The 22,308-nt window shown below is 40.1% G+C and overlaps 1 protein-coding gene across 3 annotated transcripts in view; it reads right to left on the reverse strand.

Moving 5' to 3' along the window:
• SYNE1 (spectrin repeat containing nuclear envelope protein 1) overlaps nucleotides 1-22,308 on the reverse strand; it is a gene marked incomplete at its 5' end in the record, with an annotated part of 342,823 nt that overhangs the window by 11,149 nt on the left and 309,366 nt on the right. For 2 of the 3 annotated variants that reach the window (XM_081315103.1, XM_081315104.1), the window contains 11 exons: nucleotides 861-953; nucleotides 2,470-2,682; nucleotides 2,963-3,091; nucleotides 7,688-7,888; nucleotides 8,796-9,007; nucleotides 11,169-11,295; nucleotides 11,916-12,058; nucleotides 17,896-18,226; nucleotides 19,546-19,737; nucleotides 21,791-21,928; nucleotides 22,119-22,301. In XM_081315103.1, coding sequence (XP_081171229.1) covers nucleotides 861-953; nucleotides 2,470-2,682; nucleotides 2,963-3,091; nucleotides 7,688-7,888; nucleotides 8,796-9,007; nucleotides 11,169-11,295; nucleotides 11,916-12,058; nucleotides 17,896-18,226; nucleotides 19,546-19,737; nucleotides 21,791-21,928; nucleotides 22,119-22,301 — 1,962 coding nt within the window. Of the gene's footprint in view, nucleotides 1-860; nucleotides 954-2,469; nucleotides 2,683-2,962; nucleotides 3,092-7,687; nucleotides 7,889-8,795; nucleotides 9,008-11,168; nucleotides 11,296-11,915; nucleotides 12,059-14,579; nucleotides 14,649-17,895; nucleotides 18,227-19,545; nucleotides 19,738-21,790; nucleotides 21,929-22,118; nucleotides 22,302-22,308 lie in introns of all 3 variants that reach the window. The other variant, XM_081315102.1, reaches the window with a different exon arrangement.

Raw genomic sequence — 22,308 nt, forward strand, 5'->3', positions numbered from 1 at the left:
TTGCTCAGTGGATGAAGCGTTCAGCGACAGATTGTGGGCTGCTAAGACTACCTGTATGCTGAATTTGATATAAATACTAAAATTACTTTCTTTTATCCTCCCAACCTGAATCACTTTCTTTTTACTGCTCTCTATCAAAAGCAATTTTATCATGGTCTCAGTCCGTCTCTGCAAATATTACTATACTGTTTCAGCTCTTATAATTTTCATTGTACCTCACAAGGCCTAGTGGGTGGGAGGGGCCATTTGCATGGCTGCTGTTTTGATCTTAAATTTGGGCCGTATCTCCCAAGACCAGAGTACAGTGGCTAGTCCCACAGAGTTGTTGCCTCCCATGTTTCTACTTTGAGCAGTTAGTCTTAGCACCAGAACACTAAAAAATGTAATGTACAAAATTCTGTTATAATGTTTGCTTATCAGTTAAACTCAGATAATGCATTGATTTGTTATTGATGAACTGGTCAAACTACTCCAGTACAACGAGCCAAACAAAAACTCGAGCAATCAGATGTAGGAGTTGCGAGGCAAGTCAAGATTCTGAAGGGCTTCCATCCCCTAGAGCTGTTCTTCTCTTTCAAAAGAAGCAGCATATCATGTATACACCTGCCACGCTTTGAGTCCCGATTCTGTTGGTATTCATTCAGGATTTTAAAATTCTGACTTGATGCATGGAAAAAGAGGTAGAAGGTTGAGGAAGCAGCATTTTTTTAGAGGTAGGGGGAAGGAATTATTCTGGTCCAGTGATTTTCTTGGGGTGGGGTGGGGGCTATGACAAGAGTTGTTTGAGACTTTTCACCTGGCTACAGCTATCTGGCGCTTCCACCCAAGAACTGGCAAAAAAATATCTGGCATGACATTACCATTCTCTGTCGGCTTGGAGTGCTCCTTCCAGATACTGGACTGAGGGATCCTGATGTGTCCAGTTCATCAGCAGAAGACCAGGAGGAGAGGTCCTGAGTGGTAGTTATTACATAATTACAATCATCATCATCATCATCATTTTTTTAACTCGCACAACAAGTGAAGTTTTCTGGATGGTATGCAATTGAAAAACATAAAGCAGCAGAGCTATTGTGAAATCAAGAAGTCTTCATCTGATACCCCAAAGGCAAGTCTCTTGGAAGAGCGTTCAACTTGGGACAGGCTCTTTCCCATCACTGCTCTCTCCAGGTGCTTTTTATTCAGTAGGAACACTTGGAGAGTGGTTCAGATCAGACCCTTGGGATACAGAGAGGTACATGTGAAAGAAGACAGCAGGGCTCAAGATTTTTTTTTTTTTTGAAAGAAGGGCTTCAGAATGATGGGAACGCGTGCAAAGCACCTTTCTTCAATCAGGTGGACAGCCATAGCCTTTTTTCTTTTTCTTTCTTTTTCCAGGCTGCTTCGGAAGTTTTTCCTCACTGTCTTTCAATCTGTCTACATTTATTTATTTATTTATTTATTTTATTACATTTATATACCGCCCTTTCCCATGCACACTCATGCACACTCATTTCACTTTCTTTTGGGAAAAACAGCAAAGAAGCAGCAGAATCAAATCAGAGGCACAAGGCTTTTTTTTTTTTGCAGTGTGACCCTCAGTGGCAGTCCAGAACCTTTGCAAATTGCACACCTGGTAATGTGGGGGAGTCATCTCTACAGGAAAAAAAAGGTTAATGGCACTCAGCTAGCTAGATGACTCATAATTGGCATCTCTTATCTTCTCTGAAATAATTCCAGCTTACTGCCCTCTTTTAGTGGGTATTTAGTGCTTACCAGTGTTGAATGAAAATAAATAGTGGTGGATATCAACACACTTTGGGACATCTCTGCATCATACCACCCCTTCGCCATAACAGTTATAAAGAATATGCAACAAATGTGTAAGAAAATTGTTCACACACAAAAAAAGACAGTAACAAAACATTGCTGTATATCCTACAGAGCAAAATAAATGTAGGTTATGCTGTAAATCTTCATTTAAAAGGGGAAAGGAGAGTCCATTAAAGCCAAATGTCTGCAAAATGGTGAATTAGATTTTTAGAGCACAAAATACACTTACATGTAAATAAGCCCATTAATAATGGTGAATATTCATTTTGAATCACTGACTTCGTTCATTGTTCAGGGGAAAGTCTTTTATTGCTTGAAATTTAGGCAAAACTCAAACCCAGCAGATTTTTGTCTATGGAATCCAAATTCTTATAAACCAAGTTCTATTAAACCAAGGGTTTACACTTTAGTTAGCTTAGCCAGTGATAAATATTGTACTAGAAAGAAAATTTGTCTTTATAGAGGTAGTAAAGAGTATAATAGCATATCAACAACATGATAATACTTCTAAGATTTACAGATTTTAACATGGGTAATACATGTCAAAAAAATAAAAAAGCACAAAGAATATGAAGGCATTCTGGTAGCAAAAATGCAGATTGGTAAGAAACTGCTATTATAACTTGCCGTGATCAGAATATCATAAAAAAGACTTACCAACTGACTGCTTGAAATATCTAGAATCTTCTCTAGTTCTCTAATGTGACGAGTCACATCTTTCAGGAGCATTTTTAGCCTGTTTCCAATGACATGGACCTTTTCTTTGGCTTCTAGACAATCCTTGCCTTCAGTGTTGACAAGCAGCTGGCAGGACATGTCTTGAAGAGAAGCCACTTTTAACTGAGATTCTAGAAGCTCACGTCGTATTTGCTGTTGGGGACAAAGGTGAGATATTTTTTGTGCCTTAAAACAACGTATAAGAGGTCAGGATGAAATTCATTTTGCAAGAATTAACAGTTTCTTCTGGTCTGCTATGATGGGATTAATAACGCTCTCTGAGGAATAATTTAGCACAACTTTCCGGTAAGAAATAAAGAATTAATATTAACCAATAAATCCCCCAAACGGGATTTGATACTGTCACTTATTTCCCCATTAACATTCTCCAGACATCCCTAGACATCTGCTTATGAAAATAAAAGTATACTACCATAAGAAGTCTGTGATGATCCTGCAGAGTATCACAGTCATGATTTGGATTGATAGGTACTATTTCATTTTTTCTCCTGTCGATGTTCTCCAGCCATAATAATAAGCCATGGCTCATCTCATGGAAATCCTAAAAGCAATTGGTAAGAATTTAATAAATGCTACCTACAGTAGCTCTGTCATCTGAGACAGTTATTCCTGCAGTTTCTTATTTACCTCACTGTTGCTGGCTGTGGAATTCTGGGAGTTGAAGTTAACAAGTCTTAAAATTGCCACATTTTTGAATAGAATAGAGCTGGAAGGGACCTTGGAGGTCTTCTAGTCCAGCCCCCCACTTAAGCAGGAGAATCTACACCATCTCAGACAGGTGATTGTCCAGTCTTTTCTTAAAGATCTCCAGTGATGGGGCGCCCATGATTTCTGAGGGTAGGCTATTCCACTGGTTGATTGTCCTCACTGTCAGGAAGTTTCTCCTTAGATCCAAGTTGCTTCTCTCCTTGATCAGTTTCTAACCAGTGTTTCTCCTTCTTCCCTCTGGTGCTCTTGTGAACAACCTGACCCCTTCTGCCTTGTGGCAGCCCCTCAGATACTGAAACACTCTTATCATGTCTCCCCTGTTTCTTCTTTTCTTTAGACTAGCCAAACCCAAGTCCCACAGCTGTTCTTTGTATGTTTTAGCCTCCAGGCCTTTGATCATCCTAGTTGCTCTTCTCTGATTTTTTCCCCCAAACTCTCAACATCTTTTTTGTGATATGGTGACCAGAATTGGCTGCAGTATTCAAGGTGTGGTCTTACTAGGGCTTTGTAAAGCAATGCTAGTACTTCGCGTGATCTTGATTTTATGCCTCTGTTTATACAACCCAGACCCTTGTTCTAAGTTATTGCTTAAAACGTTAGCAACTAACTCTGTGCCTGCATCTCCTTTCTCCCCTTAAAATTTATTTTAACAAAACACTTTCTGGTGTATTAAAACTGTAGGTCATTGTAATGTCTGAGCTAACAGAATTTCTGCAGGCAAGGAGAAACCAAGATTTGCAATACCGGTTTGTAGTGCTAGCGGTTTAGAGGTCATAGTAAGCCAAAAAGTGTTCTAACCAAATAAATATTTTTTAAAAAAGAAAGAAAAATGCATGGACGTATGTCATTTTCTTCACACTCCAGACTGCGATTTGGAGAACGAGAATATGAAGATAGCATGGAAATGAAACATATCTTAAAAGGGTTTGAGCTTTTTATGCTGAATCCTGTTGCTTTTTACAGCCTGGAGTGAACCAATTTGTTAATGCTGGACCCTATATAAGGCTTGGTACTATACTAGATTGCCAAGGGGTATTGTTGTTGTTGTTGTTAGCTGCGAAGTCGTGTCCGACCCATCGCGACCCTATGGACAACATTCCTCCAGGCCTTCCTGTCTTCTACCATCTTCTGGAGTCCATTTAAGCTCACGCCTACTGCTTCAGTGACTCCATCCAGCCACCTCATTCTCTGTCGTCCCCTTCTTCTATTGCCCTCAATCTTTCCCAGCATTAGGCTCTTCTCCAGTGAGTCCTTCCTTCTCATTAGGTGGCCAAAGTATTTGAGTTTTAGCTTCAGGATCTGGCCTTCTAAAGAGCAGTCAGGATTGATCTCCTCTAGGACTGACCGGTTTGATCGCCTTGCAGTCCAAGGGACTCGCAGGAGTCTTCTCCAGCACCATAGTTCAAAGGCCTCAATTCTTTGGCGCTCAGCCTTTCTTATGGTCCAACTTTCACTGCCATACATTGCAACTGGGAAGACCATAGCCTTGACTATACGCACTTTTGTTGACAGGGTGATGTCTCTGCTTTTTAGTGTGCTGTCTAGATTTGCCATGGCTTTCCTCCCCAGGAGCAAGCGTCTTTTAATTTCTTGGCTACAGTCCCCATCTGCAGTGATCTTGGAGCCCAGGAAAACAAAATCTGTCACTACCTCCATTTCTTCCCCATCTATTTGCCAGGAATTGAGAGGGCCAGTTGCCATGATCTTGGTTTTCTTAATGTTAAGTTTCAACCCAACTTTTGCACTCTCCTTCTTCACCCGCAACAAGAGGCTCTTTAGTTCTTCTTCACTTTCTGCCATTAGAGTGGTATCATCTGCGTATCTTAGGTTGTTGATATTTCTTCCGGCAATCTTAATTCCAACTTTTGATTCATCTAGCCCTGCCTTTCTCATGATGTGCTCTGCATATAAGTTAAATAGGCAGGGCGACAGTATACAGCCTTGCCGGACTCCTTTCCCAATTTTGAACCAATCAGTGGTTCCGTGTCCAGTTCTCACTGTTGCTTCTTGACCCGCATATAGGTTTCTCAAGAGACAAATAAGATGGTCTGGTACTCCCATCTCTTTAAGAACTTGCCACAGTTTGTTATGATCCACACAATCAAAGGCTTTAGCATAGTCAATGAAGCAGAAGTAGATGTTTTTCTGGAACTCCCTAGCTTTCTCCATGATCCAGCGTATGTTGGCAATTTGATCTCTAATTCCTCTGCCTCTTCGAAATCCTGCCTGTACTTCTGGTAGTTCTCGATCCACATACTGCTGAAGTCTAGCTTGTAGGATTTTAAGCATGACTTTACTAGCATGAGAAATGAGTGCAATGGTGCGGTAGTTTGAACATTCTTTGGCACTGCCTTTCTTTGGAATTGGAATGTAAACTGATCTTTTCCAATCCTGTGGCCACTGTTGAGTTTTCCAAATTTGCTGGCAAATTGAGTGTAGCACTTTTACTGCACTGTCTTTTAAGATTTTGAATAGCTCAGCTGGAATACTGTCACCTCCACTAGCTTTGTTGTTGCTCAGCTTTTCTAAGGCCCACTTCACCTCACATTCTAGGATGTCTGGCTCGAGGTCAGTGACCACATCATTGTGATTATCTGGGACGTTAAGCTCATTCTTGTATAGTTCTTCTGTGTAATTTTGCCACCTCTTCTTAATCTCTTCTGCCTCTGTTAGGTCCCTGCCATTTTGGTCCTTTATCATGCCCATTTTTGCATTAAACGTTCCCTTCATCTCTCCAATTTTCTTGAAAAGATCTCTGGTCCTCCCTATTCTATTGTTTTCTTCTATTTCTTTGCACTGTTCATTTAAGAAGGCATTCTTATCTCTTCTAGCTATTCTCTGGAATTCTGCATTCAATTGGGCATATCTATGTTTTTCTCCCTTGCCTTTCGCTTCCCTCCTTTCCTCAGCTATTTGCAAAGCTTCCTCAGACAGCCATTTTGCTTTCTTGCATTTCTTTTTCTTTGGGATAGTTTTGGTTGCTACCTGTTGTACAATGTCGCGAACCTCTGTCCATAGTTCTTCAGGCACTCTGTCTATCAGATCTAATTCCTTAAATCTATTTGTCACCTCTACTGTATATTCAACAGGGATATGATTTAATTCATACCTGACTGGCCTAGTGCTTTTCCCTACTTTCTTCAGTTTAAGCCTAAACTTTGCAAGGAGAAGCTCATGGTCTGAGCCACAGTCAGCTCCTGGTCTTGTTTTTACCGACTGTATAGAGCTTCTCCATCTTTGGCTGCAGAGCATATAGTCAATCTGATTTCTGTGTTGACCGTCTGGTGATGTCCATGTGTAGAGCCGTCTCTTGGGTTGTTGGAAAAGAGTGTTTGCTATGACCATCGTATTCTCTTGACAAAATTCTATCAGCCTGTGCCCTGCTTCATTTTGTACTCCAAGGCCAAACTTGCCTGTTATTCCAGTTATCTTTTGGCTTCCTACTTTAGCATTCCAATCCCCCATGATGATAAGGACATCATTTTTTGGTGTTACTTCTATAAGGTGCTGTAGGGCTTCATAGAACCGGTCAATTTCATCCTCTTCAGCACTGGTGGTTGGGGCATAGACTTGGACTACTGTGATATTGAATGGTTTGCCTTGGATTCGAACTGAGATCATTCTGTCATTTTGAGGATTGTATCCCAGTATTGATTTTCCTACTCTTTTATTGACTATGAAGGCTACTCCATTTCTTCTGAGGGATTCTTGCCCGCAGTAGTATACCTGATGGTCATCTGAATTAAATTCACCCATTCCTGTCCATTTTAGTTCGCTGATACCTAAGATGTCGATGTTCAGTCTTGTCATCTCTTGTTTGACCACGTCCAGCTTTCCTTGATTCATGGATCTTACATTCCAGGTTCCTATGGAGAAAAAATCTTTACAGCATCGGACTTTCCTTTCACCACCAGACATATCCACAGCTGAGCGTCCTTTCGGCTTTGGCCCAGTCGCTTCATTCTTTCTGGCGCTACTAGTACTAGCCCTCTGCTCTTCCCCAGTAGCATATTGGACGCCTTCCGACCTGAGGGGCTCATCTTCCAGCGTCATATCATTTTGCCTTTTGGTACTGTCCATAGGGTTTTCATGGCAAAGATACTGGAGTGGGTTGCCGTTTCCTTCTCCAGTGGATCACGTTTTGTCAGAACTCTCTGCTATGACCTTTCCGTCTTGGGTGGCCCTGCACGGCATAGCTCATAGCTTCATTGAATTACGCAAGCCCCTTCGCCACGACAAGGCAGTAATCCATGAAGGGGTAAGGGGTATTAGGAAACTGTTATTTAATTACAATTCAAGTCTTACAAAAGCTACCTTTCAAAGAAAAAAATATCTCCAAAACATTTTCAAATAGGCCATGAATATGTGCACATCTACTACACTACATCCAGGACGCCAAGAAGAAAGTTTTGTAAAAGCCAGAACAGACCTGACATTGCATGAGAGCACTCTGTAGGGAGCAGCGCCATTCTTCTAACATAGAGCAAACATGGTCCCAGCGCATGTTCATTTGAGACAGCTGTTCCTGCAGTTGCTGGTTTTCCTCACTCTCCGACTGCATAAATTCTGAACTGCATAGGTTGATGGACAAAATGATGGCTTTGCGATTGTCAACAGCCTTCTGTAGCTCCTTGGAAATAGCATAGTGGTGGTAGAGAGGAAGAGAAGAGAGGGGAAAAAAACTGCTAGAACCTTTTCCAAAAACAAGCTTCTCCATCTCAACATTTCATCCATTAAAGATAGTTAAATATGTTTTTTTTCTTAATTATTACTGTGCCATATTTTTAAAATTATGTTTTGATAGCTGGGTAGTAATAGGCACTTCTTAAATATCTTACTATTTAGAGCAGAATTCATAACAAACTAATACATTGTTTTATAAATTAAAGCCCATAGGCAGGACAGTATTTGAAAGCACCTTGGCAGACCTCAGGCTGTGCTTATAATTGGCCTATTAGAGCTTATCTACGTACACCTGAAGAAATAGTATTGTTTCAGTAGCTTCAATGCAAATTTAGGAAAGAATTTTGTGAAGTAACCTGATCATTTTTCTTCATAAAATGAGCGGGTTTGAAATTCTGAAAATAAACAATTTTTTTTTAAAAAATATCTTTGGTATAAAAAGATAGAGTGAGCGCCTATTACTCGTCCCAGCTTCTGCCAACCTAGCAGTTCGAAAGCACGTAAAAAATGCAAGTAGAAAAATAGGGACCACTACGGTGGGAAGGTAACAGCGTTCCGTGCGCCTTTGGCGTCTAGTCATGCCGGCCACATGACCACGGAGACGTCCTCGGGCAAGCGTTGGCTCTTCGGCTTTGAAACGGAGATGAGCACCGGCCCCAAGAGTCGGAAACGACTAGCACACATGTGCGGGGGAACCTTTACCTTTACCTTTATAAAAAGATAAAATCTCCTCCTAGCCCATCTCAGCTTCTGCTACCTTCAGGGACACATCTATGAAAGGAAATGAAATTTATTCTATCTGAACAAATAAACAAGCCGGATAACCTTGAAACAAATTCCAGCTGAAAACCTACTTTTAGTTTTTTAATCCGGAACTCAATGGTCTGTATGTCTGTGCTAAGATCAAGGCAACGCAACTGCTCCAATTCCTCTTCAGTTTCTCCCAGCCAAACCCAGATATTGTTTAGGTCAGAACTGAACTGCTGCCACTGTTGAAGATTCTGCTTCATTCTCAGTTCTTTACTTAAGGCTTGGGCCTGAATTAACTCCCATCGATCAATCACACCTAAGGAAAGAAGATCTTGCTTTATAAAAGTCAGGTTTTAACCTTCTGTTCAAACTGAACTTCCCAATGTTTCATCCCACTAAGTATGATGAAGGCACCAGAATGAGTTCCCATCCCATCCCAGCCTTTCCTACTCTCCCTTCTGGCTCCAGTTAACCACATGAGTAGGCATTCAGCTCTATAATAAGAACAGAAGCAGAGAGTTATCATAAGAGCCCTTTCTATCCTGTACCAGACGTTGGCTGGATCTGACACAATGGTTATGTATATTTCTGAGTTTTGATCCAAATTTAAGCTCAGAGGAGCATAGATTGAAGAATAGTACCCAAATGAAAAGTTACTTTCCCTCATATCAGTAACAACAACAGAAACAGCAACAGCAGCAACAACAACAATAATACGTTATTGTCACTTTGAACATACACCAATAGGCATACATCAAAATGAAATTTTGTTGCATACAGCTCTCAAAGGGTCACCACCTCTGATATACACTCCTTGTTCGTTGCCAGCTCAAGTCCGTTTTAGTCTCTAGGGAGCGAACAATGGCAAACAGGACAGATGGAAATGGAGCTCCATGTGGATTAGCCCTCAAATTAGCTTGTATTCCTGGATGACCACCTCGCTTCCTTTCCTTTTTCTGATCCTGTCTCTTCCACCTTTTCCTTAAAGGGGCCTCACTCCTTTTTGCCCCTGGAGCACGCTGCTGCAGCCTCCAATTCCTCCAAAAGCTTCTCTTCCTTCCTCTGGGCCTGCTGACAGCCTCATCCAGTTCCTTTGCTCCATAAACCCCGGGACCCCTCTTCCTCTGCTTCCTTCAGAAACAGACCTGATTTGCAATAGAATCCGTCGCTGTGCCAGCGGTCAGATTTTGCTGCCGGCAGAACAATTTCAAACAGTGCAAACCATTTTAACAGTCTCACCAACAGTTCCGAAACAGTTAAGAACTGCCAGTCATATGTTAGCTTAGTCTCACTACATTGCTCAAACACATTAAAACTGTTCCCAATCATGTGGCCTATATCCCTTATATCCCTCCAAAAACTTTTCACCTTCCAAGGGCGAATGTAGCCGCCGCCAATCCAGGCGCCGCCATCTTAACTAAAAGCCTAAGAAGATGGAAGATTATCTGAAGGCATGTCTCCTTATCCCTTATATTTAGCTCTCCAAACCCTCAGATTGATATGCCTGAGGCTCTTTTCCACATATCACAGGGTAAGCAATGAGACAAGGCAAATACTGTTAAACTGCAGAGATTTGTTAGTGAAGGCCCCATGTCTGCAATAGGCTTTTCCTGGTTTTACCTTATTAGTTAGGCTGTGATCTATCATCTGTTACCAAGATCTCATATAGCAATCATGTGACCACAGGGACTCTGCAATGGCCATAACTTCGAGGACCAACCATAAGTCTCCTTCTTCAATGGCACTGTAACTTCAAACAGTCACTGAACAAGAGTCTTTAAACAAGAACTACTTGTAAATAACTGCAAAGCTACAAGAATCAGCCCTGGGAAAAGGAATGAATGCTTGCAGAACAGGACTCTTTAAGACCCACTCAGAGGAGATGGGATCAGGATTACTTTGACTGGATTTCATAAGGGTTTGAATCATAGCTGTGAATTCTCCTTCATGAAAAAACCCTACTCAGTTTCCAAGGTAAAATCTACTAAGTCACTAACACTATTAATAAAGGAAGATTTATCATTTAAAAAACTGTACTTCATGCTATTATTACTAGAGTACTAGACGTATGATAGAAAGTTCAATCTGACCAGATTAAGTGCCTGCTTGTGCCTCAAAGTCATCAGGAACGTTAATTGTGTGATTCCCAACTGATCTCAAGGCATGTCCCATCAAATAGGACCACATCTCTAATCTCACCATAGGTCCTAGTGGCATACAGTGGGGCTAGGAATGAGAGGGCATTCAGATGTACGGATAGTGCCCTGTGTGGATGGTAAATTATTACCGCTTGTTTTTCACAGGGCTTTTTTTGTCATAGAACGCTCAGAATGGAGTTCCGGCACCTTTTTTGGATGGAACCTTGTAGGGTAAGCAAGGCGGGTTGTATGACATGTGTGAGTTCCGGCACCTTTTTCTTTTACAAAAAAAGCACTGGTTTTTCATATATTTAGATGGGAGGTTTGACTATTACTTACCAGATGTTTGTGTCTCTGTACTGTTCAGGTTAATAAATCCAGACAGCTTTTCCTCTTCTTCTTTCAGTTTATGTTCAAGCCGCCTTACTGAATCTATACTCCTGCTGCACTCACCCAGAAGCTTCATCTGTTTTTTAAAAGAATCCCCCCAAATAATTTTTCAGTAGCCACGTTTCCACCATTTAGCTAAGATTTTGATAATATTTTAGTTATATAGAAATGTAGTCATAATTTTGACAATTATTTAATACGTATACTAGCTTTACTTGGATCACTGCATTTGTACTATACTACAAACATTAATTAGAAAGGTCATGCAATGCATTGAACGCACACAATAATGACAATGAAAAAATAATCTCTGCCAATTGTTTTGCAAACTGCTTAAATAGATAAAACTGAGAAGATTCATTGTAAGAACGTGTGGATGATTATTTGTATGGCTGGGTTGAGGATGAGCAAAACAGGTGAGATATAAATAGCATTTATTTGTTGCATGTATGCTAAGAACCCATAATTTCCGCTAGCATTTGGAACTATGATATGTCCATCAATCCATCCTGAATAATACTGGTCCACTTTGCATGTTTCAAGATGGACTTGTGGCCGGTGATAACTTATGCTACTATTAGTTTGTTAGGACAGCAGCACTTCACATTCTTTCTAAGGTTAGAAGTCACCACTTCTGTACCTCAAGGAGTTTAATTTTACATCCAGCCACTAGGTGTCTATGTTCATAGTACTTACATATCCTTTGTAGCTAGAATCTAGCTCAGGCCCTGTAGGGGTTTTACTGCGGATTATATTCTCCGTTTGCTGTATTTGAAAACGACTCGTGTCCAAAGCTTTGTCAAGCTGCCTAATATGTGTTTCCAAGGAACCTGGTTCTCCTGCAGTAATTATACAAATGAGATGTTATCAACTTGAGCAGCTAAAATATCTCAGACCGATGAAATGGAGAGTGGGGTTAATTAGGTTAGGAAGCATGACTGAATAGCATGTCTGTGACAAATTAAATCTATAAGTAATTTGCAAATGAGTAAGTAATTGAGCAGATGTGACTTTTTTTTAAGGAGAAGATATATACTATTGACCAAAGCAATCTACTTTTAAAAATAGCTCTGAACGGAAGGCAAAATGTTCTACTTGTATTATTGCATCTTCAGACATTTTTTAAATATTTGTGGTATTCTCACTAGGTAAATAAGGAGAGTGTTTGAGAGAGGAAAAAAAACTACATTCTGTTTTCCTTTCAAATAATTTCATATCCTCTACAATTTGCTTCAGGCTGCAGTAGTATATCCCAGAAGAAAACAAATGGCTATTTTTGGATAAATTACAAAAACAAACAAACAAACAAAACCCCCATAAATTTGAGTGATCCATTAATTTTCTTTCAAATTCAGAGATGGAATGCTTCCTTGTGTCTATTTCTAGTTTTCTAGCATGCAAGGAAAACAGTATGTCCCAAATCCTGATTATTTGGGTTTTATATGTCTATATTTTACAGATTTTTTTAAAGTAGAAAACTAAACTGCAAAGCAGCAAAAATGATACATATTTGCTATTAAAAAAAGACATAGCACCTTCCTTTTATTACAGACATAATCAGAAATATTGGGAGAATATTCAGCATTCATATTTCATGATTTTTAAAAAAAACTCTTTCGGAATAAAATCCAGTTACATCCACCTCTCAGCATAGTAGAAATTATTGGCGGCCCTAAATCCCTCTCTTTGGATGCAAGTTCCAAACAGAAATAGTAAAACTGAGGAACGGTGGAAAAGATGGGATGTCTATGCATGGAACATTAAGAGCCTTGGTGGAGCAGTGGGCTAATGCCTCCTTAAGTAACACCAGCTGCCTGCAATCAGTGCAGGTTCGCATCCCACCAGGCTCAAGGTTGACTCCACCTTCCATCCTTCCGAGGTAGGTAAAATGAGGACCCAGATTGTTGTGGTCAATAAGCTGACTTTGTAATAATGCCGCTTGGGGGTGTGTGAAAGCCCTAATAAGCAGGCATATACATAGAATGAAGGCTATTGCTAAGCTTGTAAGCCGCCCTGAGTCTTCGGAGAAGGGCGGGATATAAATGGGAATTAAAAAAAAACATAAAGGAGAGAGGAGACCTTGTGAGAGCAGAGGTCAGCTTGTGCAGTGTGTCATGCCATCCAATATTTTCAAATTGTACAAGAAGGTCTTTTAATGCAGAGAAGGGAAGCCAGTCCAACACTACAGGTGGCCCTCAAAACGTACGACTACAATTGACCCTAACATTTCCATTGCTAAACAAGGCAGTCATTAAGTGCGTTTTGCCCCATTTTACAACCTTTTTTTTGCCACAGTTGTTCAGCGAATCAGTGCAATTGTTAAATCAATTGTTAAATCAATTGCACTGCCGTTAAGGGAATCCAGCTTCCCCTGTTGACTTTGTTTGTTGGAAGTCAGTTGGTAGGGTTTCAGATAGGGATCATATGAACCCCGGCACAGTACAAATGTCATAAATACATGTCAATTGCCAAGTTCCCGATTTTTGTTCATGCTATCAGGGAGATGGTGCAATGGTCTTAGGTGTGAAAAATGGTCGTAAGTCACTATTTTCAGTACTGTTGTAACTTGGAACAGTCACTAAACAAATGGTTGCAAATCCAGGACTACCTTTATATTCGTTCAGTTCCACCCATATAATGCTTATTGGCCTTGCAAAACCTTCCTTGTAGTGTAGCACAATAAATTTATACAGTTTGTGATATCAGTTATTTCTTATCTGAATCCAATACAATATATACTGAGGCATTTTTCCCCAGCTCACATACTACGAGACAGGGATGTTAGCACTATGACTCTGTATTATACTTTTTAAAGAAGAGAGAGCTCACATTTTGTGTTTGCCAAATATCCAACTGGAAGCAACAATATTTTACAAGGTATGTTTTGTGTGAGAAAATAAGTTTTTAATTTGTTGGTGCATCTCAGTGAATTAGAGCAGACATGTCAAACACAAGGCCCGGGGGCCGGATCCGGCCCGTGAAGTGGTTTCATGTGGCCCGTGAAGCCATCCTGGCAACAGGGAGGGAACGGCCCCCACTGCCTTGGCCCTGGCTCAGAGACCCTCCTTCTGCCAGAGACCCTCAGATCTGTCCCACTCCTGCCCAGCCTCCCATAGGCACCCTTGATGCAAACGATGTAGAGCTGGCCACGCCCACCCAGTAGGCCACGCCCAACCTGGCCATACCCACCCGGCCCCCTGAGGGCAACCACAATGCTGATGCGGCCCTCATTGAAATTGAGTTTGACACCCCTGAATTAGAGTGATTGGTTAAATAATGAATAAAGCAGCAGATGTGTTAAAAAAAGCTCTACTAGAGATATTTTAGGATTGTAGAAATTTTAGGCTTTTTAATGCCTACCACAGACATTTTTGAGAGCATTTTCAGTATGTTTTATATAGGCTTCAGGGCTCTCAGGAATCACTACATCTGCAAAGATAAAACACAGCCATTGATTCTTAGCAATAATTATTGAAAAGAATCTGTGAATTTCAAAAGAAAATAATTTACCAAGTTTATCCACATTTTGCTTAGAGAAAGAGAACTGAAATTCATCACAGTTTCTGGTCTATATCCAATACTACATTGCTATAATAGAAATCCTTTATGAAACAGACTTTCTTTTTCATCCACTGATCCCAGAACTCTTTTCTAGCCTATTTTAGATGCTTAGGGGACTCTGCAGCACGTCTGAGAAAAACATGGATAGTACAAAAAGGCAGTGTAAGGGGAACTCCTTAATGCAAATAAAACCCTTATCACATTAAAGTGGAAGTACTTCAAGTAAAGAGAGATCTTAAATCCAGTGTCATAACAAGTTGGAACCTATTTTAAAATTTCAAAACCTGGAGGTAATGTAGTGCAAGTAAATAGCATAACCAGGTGCAAATTGCCACAGATGTACTGTAACGATATCTGAGAAATATCTAGAGAGTCTGGGTGAAGAAATGCTGATCAGATAATTGAAGGCACAGCCTGTAGCTGCATAATGGGTGAATAAAGATGTTCAGAAAGGATCCTCCCTAGTTTTTGAGGCTCTCAAGGAGAAAGAGTTGTATATTTAAAGAGCCTTGGTGGAGCAGTGGGCTAATGCCTCCTTAAGTAACACCAGCTGCCTGCAATTAGTGCAGGTTCGCATCCCACCAGGCTCAAGGTTGACTCAGCCTTCCATCCTTCCGAGGTAGGTAAAATGAGGACCCAGATTGTTGGGGGCAATAAGCTGACTTTGTAAAAATGCCACTTGGGGGCCCCAAAAGCCCTAATAAGCAGGTATATACATAGAATGAAGGCTATTGCTAAGCACATTGTGCTTTAGATTGTAAGCTGCCCTGAGTCTTCGGAGAAGGGCGGGATATAAATGGGATTAAAAAAAACAAACTTGCAAGATTTTGTTAATGTAACCTTACAATAAAGTAGAATTAGCTCATCTGGTCATGTTTCCTATCTGGTCTACTTGGGAAAGCTGACATGTATATTCCACGATGCTTATCTCGTTCAAATTCCATGATTTTTCTAAGAACATCTGACCTTAATTTTTTCAATTGGTCATCTATGTGTATTTATACACAAGGGCATTACCATACATGCCATTCTTGAAACATAATGATGAGAGAGACTTTGACCAGACCTCCAAACCTACTTTTTATGTATCCTTGGTAGCCTTTCGGAAGTCCCTCAAAACGTGGCTCTGTCAACATGTTTGGGGATCTCCGGGAAATGGAGAAGTAGTGAGATGGCTACATTGTCTGGAACATCAAAAATGTTCCTCTCTTTTTAAAACATTATACCAATGTCCTTATTTTGGAATAAAGTTATTAATGTTTGTTTTTAAGGTTGTTTTTATTTTATGATGCCCAGACTCACATTTGTGAGATGGATGGCTGTACAAATGTCATGAATAAATGGATGAATGAATGAATGAATGCATGCAAAAGTGTGGGTAAGCTTATATAGATAGCATAGTGGTTGGATTTCTGCCTTTGAGACGGAAGACTGAGGTTTGAATCCTGGCTGCTACTTACAGTACTTTACTACTAGGGGACCTTGCAAATACCCTTAATAGTTCACCTGCCTACCTCAAATATGAGAGTAACATGAACTGGAAGAGTCACCGTGCTCAGAGGTCTCGGAAACCAGGACAATAAGCAATAAGTAGGCTACTGGAACAAACCATACATGGACGAAACAAGAAAACCTGTAATTGATGGAATGTTACTACAACAGTAGACCTACAGTAATAAGAGGGGATATGTGAGAACTACAGATGGACAGAAAACCTGCATCCACACCAAACGAGAACACTTCAACATAGTGAAGAGGAAGCTGCTCACACAACGTGAGATAGATTACATCCTAGACTCAAGAACAACTGAATGGGGACCTGAAGCTGGAATGCCACTGCCACTCCTTCCATTACAGAGCATAGCTGTTGATATGAGATCATCGATAAAACCAATGAACTTGGGGGGTCTTTGGTACTTTCTGAGCTTGGTTGTTTTCTTGCAGACATTTCATTACCAGCATCTGTAAGGAAACAATCAAACACTAAGGACCACACTTGTCCCTTACGCAGCTCAACCCTGAGCTACAAATATTATGTTCTGTCGGCAATGAACTGGTATATGCTATACCACCATAATTCTGGAATTGCTTGGCTACACAGTCCAGAATAGTAGTACATATCCCCCTCCCCAGAATAGGTCATAGGCTAAGATCAAAGCAACTCAGTGAGAGGTTAGTCAACTGATAGAATTACAGAAGAACATGATGATTAAGATTAGGACTCTACTGCTGAAAAAAATACAAGATTCCATGATTCCATCTGAAGCACTAGAGATTACTAAACAAAAGCTCACAGCACTGGCTACCAGACTAAAGAGATGCACTAGAGAAGCAGAGGACAAGAAGACTAATGTCCTGTTCTCCAAAGAACCATCCAAGTACTCAATGCAACAGCCCAGTAACAGCACAGCCACCAACTGCAGAAACTGAATAGTTCACAGCAATCTCCCAGAACAGGAACTAGTCACCATCAAAGAAGCAGGCATCCAACAGCAGGTCAAGAACATGAACAGCTGGACAGCACCTAGACATGATGACACCTACTGGTTGAAGAAATTAACAGCAGTGCACCAATGCCTAGCATCCTAGCAGTGTGCTAAGGAAAACATAAAACAAAAATCACCGTTATTGATTTTAACAAGAAACTGAGGAGATAGTGGAAAGCATGTACTGTATGTATCTATGTCACACAATTACGGTATTCCTTTTCCCCAGAATTATGACTTAATTGTGCAATGTCATCCAATAAATCCATTTTGCTTAAGAATATTCTGGTTTAAGGATGACTTAAACAGAGCCTACTGTAGCAAAATTTAACTACAAAATGACTCAAGTTGAATATGCAATGGTTCAAGTTCATTACGCAATGTATCAGCTTACATACAAATTTGGCCTAAGGAAAGACCTTGGGAATGGAACATGTTCTTACTCTGGGGACTGCTTGTATCTCACTAATTCCTTCTGTGCCAGTTGGAGAGTATTAGTAATGGGTTTTTGGAGTCAGAAGTGGCCCTGTAACCTTACATCAAACGTCTCAATCGTAAAGGCCGGGTTGAAGGGAGATGATCTGATTTAAGAAGATCGTGCAGATCAAGCATCTGTTGATAGATTGTACCTGCCAGGCTTGTAGCTCCTTGAAGATAAAAATCTTTGTCCTCCCTCCCTTCTTCGTCAGAGTGAAGGGCTCTTGAAACTGCTGTCTCCAGGTCACGACTCAGGTCATAGTCATGATCCCATTCCAAGGGGATGGAATCTACACTAGCTGGCGTATCCCGCCCTGACCTTTCACTTCGGAGAGGCTGGGGAAGAGACAGTGAGAGAATGGAGGAAGGATGCGGGGAAAGGACACTGTCTGCAGATTTGTCATGCCAGTGCAGGTCAGAAAGATCTGCTGATTCATCCAAATCCACTTCACGATCGGATAACTCGTGCTCATCGTCTGTGAGCTGGAAGGAGACATTAAACAATAGTGAATGCTTTTCATAAGGAGCCCTTCTACTGTTTGCTAGGTCAAGAAGATAAAATTCTCGCTGCAAGACATCCATCCTTTCAAGATTAAAAAAAGATATATGTATATATATATATATATATCTTTTGTGTATATATATATATATATATATATATATATATATATATATATATATATATATATATATATATATATATATATATATAATCTGATCAAAAAAATAAAGGGAACACTTAAACAACACAATGTACTGTATTTAATAGTAGGATGTCTTATTTTCTGTTCCCTTTATATATATATATACTATACTATATATATAGTATCTGTTAAATATTTTAGAATACTTATATATATCTATAATATATATACATACACATACACACACATATTGAAAGATATAAATTGGAAAAGTACCAGCTCTATTTCTTTTCATTTTGCATTTCATTATTACACATTATTACTTTAGGCTGTTTTCTAGCTCTCTTCATTTTGCGGGATCACTTAGGAGACTGGAAAAAAAGACTTAGTAAATAAAAATGTTTACTTCCTCACAAAAACATGGGGAATATTTAGGATAAATGGTAAACTCAGACCTTAGATCTACATGAAACTTTAAAGTGGCATCTTTTAGTTGAGAGATGAGCAACTTTTTTTCTTTAAGTAGTGTATGGGGGGCCTTTAAAGAACAATATGAAGGTATGAGAGGCTTAATGAATCTGTTTTATGTTCCGTTCCCCCAAAAAACGTTCTGCCAAAAATATACAGCAGCTCTGCTGCCAGACTTCAGCAGTGTAATTTGGAGATGCTCAAATGCAGACCTGCAAAACATATAGCCCAGGGCTGCATGCTATCTGCCAAGCAGCCGTGGAAGGCCCATCCACATTTTTTTAAAAAGTCAGTAAATTCAACCCCTCCTGGAAGGAGATGCTGCCAAGTGTCTCCAAAGCCTTCAGGCTTCACCGAGGCCTCCAGTTTAGGTGCTGCTGCTGCTGCCTCATAGCCATTGAACACCGGAACAGCCCAACAGGTATTCCTTTGTGGCCCAATGATTATTTTTCATTTATCAGTCTGGTTGTTTTTCCTCTCCAATTTGCGCAGATTTCTGCCCTAATGAATGCAGGGAAAAATGGCTTTTGAAGGGGCTGCTGCACTTAGGACATGACATATCCAAAACAGCTATAACTCTGTAGGTGCTTGAAGAAGAGAAGACAGAGTCTATGATGATGATGTCTAACATTAACAAAATGTGTAAATATTGATATATATATATATATATATCTCAAAGTTAACGCTTACCGGAAGACGAATTAATTTTTTGTGGTATCTTTCTACTCGGCCAAAAACCTCGTGGCAATAGCGTCGCAGCTCGTCCAACTCTTCCTCAATGACAGCTGCATCTAAAGGCTCACTCTTTTCTAACAGTTGCTCACCCTGGGCAATGATTTGCTCAATTTTGTTGTTGTTCAGGGAGATTTCCTGTTGAAAAGCCTGAAAAAAACAAAGTGTAATTTATTATATAGAACATAAGAAAAGTTAGGACCCAGAGGCCAATCACTATACTGTATATTTTATTAACTAATTCCCCACCCACCCCCCTGCAAAAATCTTATGTCACATAAGTGAGGAACTGTTTAGAAGAAAATGGCAACCTATGCATTAATCTAATTTTATATAATAAATTCTTTATGGAGTCTTCTTTTTTCAGTGGGGACAATTGCTAATGCTGTATGTTTCTGGTACATATAACCAATGGATTGGTTTATTTTATCTTTAGCAAAGATTTCTGCAGCCGTTCCTCACTGAGTGGTCCATCATTTAGCAAATGTTCTCAAATATGACAGTATTTTTTTTAAACTGATCACAACATATGCTGGAGTAAGAGTAACACTTGCATAGGTGTATAAGAGACCTTTATCTAAATGTGACAGCAGCAACCAATGGTCATTGCAGTGCCTCTCTCTTTCTCTTAGACACCTATTCACTTAGTGACTATTTATATCCCAATTTAAAGAATAGATTGTAGTTGCTAAACAAGGGCAGGGTGCATTATGGATACTGTACAGAATAAAAACAAAGCTATCCTTGTGTTATGATGACCCCAAATTTTGCTCAAGGCCTGATGCCTATATTAACATAAATATATATCTCTACATGGGGCTGCCCTTGAGGACCACTCGGAGGCTTCAACTGGTGCAGAATGCGGCCGCGCGAGTTGTGATGGGGGTCTCCCGATACTCCCATGTAACACCTCTACTCCGCAAGCTGCATTGGCTTCCGGTTGCCCTCCGGGTGAAATTCAAGGTGCTGGTCATCACCTATAAAGCCCTACATGACTTGGGTCCGGGGTATCTGAGGGAACACCTGCTGCCGGCATCAAGTTCCCTTCGTCCAGTGCGCTCCCACAGGGAGGGTCTTCTCAGGGTCCCACCGGTAAGAGATTGCCGGCGGGTAACACCCAGGGATAGGGCCTTCTCAGTGGGGGCGCCTGCCCTTTGGAACCAGCTGCCAGTGGAGCTGAGGACTGCCCCCAACCTCCGTTCATTCTGCCGGGGCCTGAAGACCTGGCTCTTCGAGCTCTCTGGCCCAGGCTGAGGATTAATTTATTTTAATTGGGGTTTTATTTGTACAGGGATAAATTTAATCTTTTTTAAACTTGGTTTTAACTTTTGTATTTTTGGTTTTTAATTCCCTGTAAACCGCCCTGAGTCCTCCGGGAAAGGGCGGTATATAAATGTAATAAAATAAAAAATAAAAATAAATAACCATAAGCATCCCATAAAACTATCAGTTTGAAAAGAAGAAATGTATTTTGTAAAGTATACTTCAATAGGGCAGGTTTTGGTCATGACCCGTACAGGCAGTAGTGCAAAGGGTATAATTTTATAACAGGTGGCAATATTTTACCTGATTTTAGCCATTTACTAATTTTTCTTTTATCATTAAGGAATCAAACTTGGAATCAAAATTTCCTTGTGTCACAGAGAGGCTATCTCATAATGACAAAGTTACTCTCATGAGACTTAGACAGCAAGTACGTAATGATAGGAATTGTAGTAAAACTTTATAGAGAATTTACCTTAATTATTTTAAATTGTACAGCTAATAGAAAAGCGTAAAATGTGTTTTAGGAATGTGTTTTATTCCTAAACAACAAACTAATTTGAGACAGAAGACGTGAGTGGCAAATTCCTGTTTTACTTTATGATGTGGCAAACATATGGTATAAATTGATTAGGAGGATGAGTTGCAGTGGAAAAGCAATGGGTAAGGGGAGGATTTTCATAGTAAGCACAGCTTACAGCTTGACTTATTATTGTTTATCATATTCATATAGCTACCCATCTCAAAATGACTCTAGGTGGCACCATTGTAGTATACATACAATAACATTACTGTACGCAACCTTGCTTATGGATGTGTGATGAAGTTTAAAGCTTATTATTTTTACCTCACACATATTATGTTGCATAAAAATAAAGTTAATGACAAAATCTGCTTTGCTTTTTTATTATTGTGATCCTCTAGATTTATATTTCTGTACCTTGAGTTGCTTTATCTTTGCTTGAACATCACACTCTGAGAAGTGTTCTATGTTGGTGAGCTGCAAGTCCATCTCTGTAAGCCAGACCAAAATGCTGTCACGTGCCGTTTCAAATTCTTCACGTTGGCCAATGAAATGCTATTAAACAAAAGGAAAGTGAGGTAACTATGCGATCCAAACAATTCAGCTTTTTCCCATTGGTGATATCCTTTACCCATTTACAGCAAAATCCAAAGATAACAAAAGGGAGAGAGAAAACTGCTATTCTTAAAATTGTCCCTTCAACTGCAGAAACATTGCACTAAAATGAACGAAAATGGAGGAATACTTTAAGTCTGCGGAGGATGGCCATCACTCGTTTTTGCAAATTGTCCCATCTTTGGTTTCCTTCGTGGACCATCAACTTGAGGCTGCCAGCAGAATCGGTGCGGTTTTCCCTGGCCAAGCGGCGGTACTGTTTGTTGATCAATTCTAGCTGAGTTAAACTTTCTTGTACTTGACGTTGAAAAGCCTACCAA

This window comes from Vipera berus, assembly GCF_964194415.1.
Source record: "Vipera berus genome assembly, chromosome: 1".
NCBI classification, from domain to species: Eukaryota; Metazoa; Chordata; class Lepidosauria; order Squamata; family Viperidae; genus Vipera; species Vipera berus.